The sequence below is a fragment of the Martes martes genome, assembly GCF_963455335.1.
Source record: "Martes martes genome assembly, chromosome: 4".
Taxonomy (NCBI): domain Eukaryota; kingdom Metazoa; phylum Chordata; class Mammalia; order Carnivora; family Mustelidae; genus Martes; species Martes martes.
In genome coordinates this window covers 190,653,409-190,660,046 of record NC_137891.1, presented here as the reverse complement: position 1 = coordinate 190,660,046, position 6,638 = coordinate 190,653,409, and the positions used below count along the sequence as shown (strand labels likewise).

The following is a 6,638-nucleotide window of genomic DNA, read 5'->3' as shown; positions in this document are numbered from 1 at the left end:
GCGCCCTGTCCGGCCCCGGAGGCCGGGGTCTTCCCCCCCAGGCCGGCGGCCTGCCCCGCCCCAACCCCCTTTATAAAAAGAAGAGGAGACAGCACCTTCCGCTGGACACGCCCGGCGGCCGCGGGCGCCGTGGCCCGGGGCGGCCGTCCAGTCCCGTGTGCGTGGGCGCGTTGGCCGGAGGCCCCGCGAGTCCTGCGTGCGGCTCAGAGGTGCCGCGGGCTCGGGTGGCCGTTGTGGTAGAGTTTCTGCTTCACGTGCACCATGTTGCCGGCCGCCTCCTCGAAGGGTCTGTGCGGCCGCCGGCCCAGCTCCCGCAGGCTGCACAGCTTGGGCAGCCAGGTCCACGAGCCGTCTGCGGGGCGGGGGTGCGGTCAGCGCGGGGTCCGGGCGGGGGCGCGCGCGGGGGCGGGGCGCGGGGGGCGGGAGCGCGGAAAGGCGAGGTCGCGGCGGCGTCGGGGGCGTGGCCGAGCGGGGGAGCGGCCTGGGAGGGGGCGGGGCGAGAGCCGACGGGCGGGGCGTTCGCGGGGGCGTGGCCGGGGAGGGAGTGAGGCGCGCTCTGGTGGGGCCGGGGCGGGGCCGGGGCGGGGCCGGGGCGCCGGGGACGCGCGCCCGCCGCCGCCCTCACTCACCGTAGCGCCGGCCGGCCCTCCAGGCGCGCACGGCGCAGTGCAGGACGCCGTCCATCCACACCAGGAACCAGCTGATGCAGAAGCCGAGCAGCAGCCCCAGCATGAGGTCGATCTCCTGCTTGGTGACGTTGTCGGTCACGAAGTAGTTCTCGGAGGCGTCCACCACCGACTGGTCCCCGTCGTAAGGGATCACGTAGTGGATGTGGTGCCTGGGGGCGGCAGGGCGGGCTGGCACCTCTCCCGCGGGGCGGGGGGCGCCCCCGGCGGTACGCGGTACCCGTTCGCCCTGCTGGTCTTGAAGCGGCCCTTGTGCAGAGCTGAGGTCGGGAAGGGGCCGTGGTCCGCGGTCGGAGTGAAGCCCGCCCACTCGTCACCCTCCTCCCTCCTCCGCCCCGGGTGGGGGGGCGGGGGCTCGGAGGCCGCGGTGCAGGGTCAGGGGATCACAGAGCAGGTGAACAAGCGTTCCAGGGCGAAGGCCCGGGGCAGGCTGTCCCCAGCCAGGGGCGGGGTCTCGGCCTCCCCTCCCACAGGCCATCTCTTCCTCCCTCCTCTCTCCTCTCCGTCCTCTCTCTCGTCCTCCTCCCTGCTGCCCAGTGCCAAGTGGGTCAGCCCTGTCCTGGGCCTCTGGTCTTCCTTCTCTTCCTTCATCCTTTGCAGGCACCCCCGTTCCTTAGTTCTCTGGGGTGGAGGTCCAGGGGGCTCTGCCCAGTGTCCATCTCTCACCCCCTCTCCTGCCTGTGTCCCCAGAGAGCTGCATGTCCGTGGCCTGTCTGCAGCTCCGGGGATGCTCCAGCTGTCTGGGGTTCCCTGGACTCCCATGTGTTCCCGCCCCCACGAAGGCCTGTGCAGTGTTTCTCAGCCTCCCTCCCCTCCGCTGTCCAGCCTCGCCTCTGAACAACTCTGAACTCTCCCCACGTGCTTCCTTCCCTCCAGTCGCAGGCCTGTCTGGATCCCCTCCTGGGCCTGGAGATCCTGGGTGGGGAGGCCGTGCTCAGATCGACAGCAGACTCTGGATCTGTCCCCACCCCCGACCTGGGCTTCGGCCTACCGGAGAGCCCAGGAGAAGCCCACCCTTTGCCCCCGTCATCGTCCCTGGCTGCAGCCCCTTCCGGCCTGGCAGCGCAGGGACTGCTCTGAAGCCCTCCTGCCCAGGGGGCCACCTCTCATGGTTCCCCCTCCTCCCCCGGCCCCTTCGCTGGTCTTTTCAATTCTCTAGCTCCCCCCCACCCGCCCGCCCCGTCTGCTCTGAGCTCTGGCTGCCTGTGCAGCGTCTCCACGTGGGATCTACAGACACCTCAAACTCATACCTAAAAATAGCTCCTCCCTCCCCAAACCTGCTTCTCCCCATCTTCCCCTCAGTTAGATGGTGGCACCTCCGCCTGGTGTTTGGCTTAGCTGGGTCCCTATTCCCCTCCCCCCAGCCTTGCAACTGGCCTCGGTCCAGACTCCCCCACAGGGACCGTCTCAAAAATCCGGACACCCCACTACTCCTCCCTGGTCCCTGGCTGTTCCTTCCCTACCGGCGGAGTCCACACCGCGTCTTCCTCCCTGTAGGAGCCCGGCAGGGATGGCGGCAGGCGGGCCTCTCCTCACAACCCTCCTGCTCCTTCTGGGAACTCCTGGAGGCCATCCTGCTCAGTGGCGGGGCCTTGGCCACAGCCCCGTGGCACAGAGGCCACCAACCCTGAGTCAGTAGCGAAGACAGCCAGATCCCTTTGTCCGCAGCTACTGTCAGTCCCCCGTAAGTGGTGGAAAACTATTAATCGGCACCAGAACGAGCAGCGGCTGCCGATTCCTCAGGAGCAGACGCCATTCATGACCCATTGGGGGTCCCAGTCATCTGGGGTGCACCAGGCCAGGCAGACCGTGCAGGGGCTGCTAAAGCAGGGCGTCACTGTCCCCTCCTGCTTTACCCCGCCTTTTGAGCCCAGGACCCCTGCCAGGGCCTTCCTCGGGACACACAGCTGGTCGAGGCAGGGACCTTGAAGATCGAGCTGCCAAAGGAGTCAGAGACTTGCCTGGTGCCCCACGGAGCAGGGCGAGGCCAGGACCCCAGGTGGCCCTGGTGGCTCAGGACCTCCAGCCGTCAGAGGTCACCGCCTGCAACCCCGTCCCTGGCTTGCCACCTGGAGCTCCTCTCTGCCCTGTACGCTCCTCCCCCTCCAAGTGGGGCCCCTGGGGGCATCGGCTCAGGTCTCACATGAGTGCACGGACTCTCATGAGGCACACACACGTGTGTCACCTGGGCCATGCATGCTGCACGCGCCTGTGAGGTCTGAGGCATGTCACATATACACGCCGGCCGCATGCATGCGTGTATACCACGGACTCGGGGCCACGAGCTCCACGTGTGTGCATGCTAGCCCGGGCACAGGCCCAGCGCGGGTCACATGCGGGCGCACATGCACTCAGCCCGGCGCACAGCCATCCCCGGGTGACACAGACATCGCCTGCTGGCACGTACATTAGGAGCATTTACATACATGTTGGTTGTATGAAACTCTCCACGTGGGCATGGCGGAGGCATACACATGGGCAGGCTCATGCCTCATGGTGTATGCGCACACGGATCGAGCCCGTTGCGGCAACTTGTGTACATGGTTTACACAGGGAGATTCATGTGCAACACGGTTCTCTGCAGACACACTCACCGCGCCCGTGCGGAGCACACCCTTCGCTGGATGCTGTGTGCCATGCATGTACTGTGCGTACACATGTACGTTGTCGCTGTGTAAGAGTACGCTGCACACTGAATCCACATATCCCGTATGAAGCGATGTGGACACACGCCCAGAACTCTACACCAGCAGCGGGGGCCGTTCTCAGGTTTTCTGCGGCCACGGACGCGCTAGCCTGCGCGCACGCGGCTCACTTCAGCGGCTTTCTGTGCGTGCTCGTCCCACTCGAGTCCACATGGGACTCCAGGTGACACTCTGAAAGCACCCCCTGGCTGCCCTGAGGGGTCGGGCTGGGAAGTCACAGGCACATATACACGGGTCAGGACACCACAGCCCACACACATGTAAAATGTGCCTTCCTCATACGGGACTTAGAGCCTGGGCCTCGTGTGTGCACACTGCCAGCCTCGGGAAGGGTCTCGAGACCACCCCGGTTTAACCTGCTCACAGTAACGGCTGCCCCAGGAGACCACGGGGCTGATCTCGTGCCTTTCCTTAGCTGGGGGCTGTGTGCGGCAGGAACGAACACGGGGATCTCTGGGAAAGAGTGGCCACCCCCAGCGCCCCCAGCGAACTCTTTCGACGGTTCTTGGGACAGCACATGCGAGGGTCATTACGCTCCCCTCTCCACCTTCCCCGATGTCTGGGTTCTGCTCCCACATGCTGCTCGGCACCCACAGGCGCGGAGCCGTCCTGTCTCTCTTACACACACCCCCCCACCCACCCACCGTGTGTGCGCACGTGTCCCTGGGGCAGAAATACAGGACAGGGGTGAGGAGCACAGCTTCTGGGCTGGGGCCCCCAGTCCCTCACTGGCAGTGTGACCTTGGCCAAGTCTCTATCCACCCCAGCGTCCTTCCTTTTTCTCTTGGGTCCCGGCCTGAGGGCTTCCCGTGGGGCCAAGGAGAGTGCGGATGTGTGTGTGCTATGTGTACGCACATGTATATGCACAGACAGTACACACATGCGCGTCTCGTGAGAAGATGTTTATTTTGTACATGGACGTACAAACATGCATGGCCAGGAAGACTCCGTTAGGACACGTGCACGGAATGGGGGCGTTCACACGGTGGGTGTAGGGGCCTGGGCCCTCCCATGGCTCTCTGAATGACCTTGAGCAAGCCACACCCAGCTTTGCCTCAGTTCCTCCTCTGTGCAGTGAGAGGGTTGGACCCGAGGCCCCTCAAGGTAGGCCCTGCCCACCTTGACCTTCTGCACCTCCCTGTACCTGGCCTGCAGGAAAGTCCGCGAACACGAGTGCCAGGCCCAGGCAGGACGGTGGACTCTGTGGGCACAGCCGTGCGCAGGATCCCTCCTGACCCACAGGGCTGGGCTGTGGCTCTCCTGGCCTCCAGGCCCTGGATCAGGAGGCCTGGGGCCCATTCTGCCCAACACCCTGGCACAGGCCGTTTCTCTAAAGGCATTTTGGGAGGGGGTCCTAACTACTCAGGCATGCTCCCCCTCCTGGAAGGCGACTGGCCAATCCCCAGGTGCCCAGCGGGAGGCTGGGCAGTCCTTCCCCCCCGGGCCTAGCGCACTCCTGCAGCCAGGCCTGCCTGGGGCTTGCCCGCGCCCCAGTGGGCCCCGCCGCCGCACATGTGTGATCACGCGTGTGCCCCACCGCGCGCGGACTCACCGGCCACAGTTGCAGTGGCAGACGCGGTCCTCGCCCCGCAGGTGCGGGAGGATGTAGTTGTGGAATCGGTCCAGCAGTGCGTTCATGTCCATCAAGCACGCGATGGCCTGGAAGAGCCCATGACCGGTCAGCGCCGAGGAGCGGGCCTGGCCGGAGGCCCGGGGTGTGGGGTGGGGTGTGGGGGGCGGCGCGCTGGGGGTGGGGGAGCGCCGGCCTGGGACAGGGGTGCCCGCGGCAGCTCCAGAATCGGGGAGCTCAGGGCAGTCGGGTTGGGAAGCGCAGGCCAGAGATGGGGAGCTCGGTGCTGCCGGGAGACGGGGAGCGCAGGCCGGGGAAGGGGAGCGCGGGGCAGCCCGGGATGGGGAGCGCAGGCCGGGGAAGGGGAGCGCGGGGCAGCCCGGGATGGGGAGCGCAGGCCGGGGAAGGGGAGCGCGGGGCAGCCCGGGGATGGGGAGCGCAGGCCGCGCGGGCCGGTAAACAAGACGCGGGAGGTGGGGGAGGCGGCGCGCGGGCGCGAGAGGCGGGCGCGGGCGCACGGGAAGCCCCTCCGCTCACCATCACGATCGACGCCCCCAGAATCATGAAGATCATGGTGTTCGCGCTCATGGACATCGGGCGGGGCCGGGCCGGGCCGGAGCGCCGCCCCCCGGCCCCGGCGCCCCCCCGGCCCCGGCCCGATGCTGGGCCCCCGCCGCCTCCGCAGAGGTCAGCCCGCCGCGCACCCGCCGGGGAGGAGGCGCGGCGGGCGGGGCGGGCAGGGACGCGGCCGCTCCCGGGGTCGCTCGGCCGCCGGGCCGCCGCGCTCGCCGCGCCCGCGCGCTCCGCTCCGCCCTCGGCCTCCTCCCTCCGCGCGCTCGGCGCCGCTCCGGCCTCCGCTGCCTGCCCGCCCTCCGTGCCCGCCTCCCGGGAGGGGCCGCGCCGCCCGCCCGCCCCGCCCCGCGCCGCCGGCCGGACCCCTCCCTGGGGGCCGCGGGGCGGGCTCTGGCCCGTCCTGGCTCTGGTCGCCTGCCCAGCGCCCCTGGACCCCGGGGCCACCGCCGGACCAGCCCCTGCGGGCCTGGAGAGGGCCCTGGGGTTCCTCCCCGGCCCCTCCTCCTGTGCCTCGGGGCCACCCGCACGTTGGTCGGCATCAGGCTTCCTCCAGCGAGTACCTGCCTTTGGCGGCGGGCCCTGCAGGGAGGTCACTCCAAAGCCATGGCCACATGGCCCAGCAAAGACCAAAGGATGCCCCGCGGTGGGGGCAAGGCCAGTCTCAGCACCATCTTCTCTCAGGGGTCGGCATCAGGCACCGGGACTGGGCAACCTGGATCCCCAGGCCAGTGTCCATGGCTCTCGGCAGGCTGCCCCGTGATCCTGGGATCCCTGGAGGAGCCCCTGAGCCAAGCCGTCACCCACAGCCCCAGGCCAGCACTGCCTATGCGGGAGTCCCCAACGCTTCCCCACAGGGACCTGAGGTTTTCCACAAGCTATGGGTCGGGAGGCGTCGTGGGGAAGTAAGGCCACCCGGGGGGACAACTGATCTCAGCCCCGGAAGGTGCCGCGAGGAGAAGGGCTCCACTCTGCCAGCAGTCCCCGTGGGCTGCAGGACTGCAGAATCCTGCTGGGAAGTTGGCTGCCCCACAGGCAGTGTCCCCCCACCCCGTGCCCCCACCCCCGGACCTCAGAAGCAGTCTGAGTTGCAGGGTCAGGCCCCGG

At 68.4% G+C, this 6,638-nt stretch overlaps 1 protein-coding gene across 1 annotated transcript; it reads right to left on the bottom strand.

The window, feature by feature from the left end:
• Positions 1-203: 203 nt before the first annotated feature.
• Positions 204-5,555, bottom strand: TMEM240 (transmembrane protein 240; the record flags this gene model as incomplete). The annotated part of the gene is made up of 4 exons (XM_080802889.1): positions 204-352; positions 630-838; positions 4,944-5,050; positions 5,499-5,555. The coding sequence occupies 4 exons, from the start codon at positions 5,553-5,555 to the stop codon at positions 204-206; spliced, it is 522 nt and encodes a 173-aa protein (XP_080659015.1).
• Positions 5,556-6,638: the final 1,083 nt, after the last annotated feature.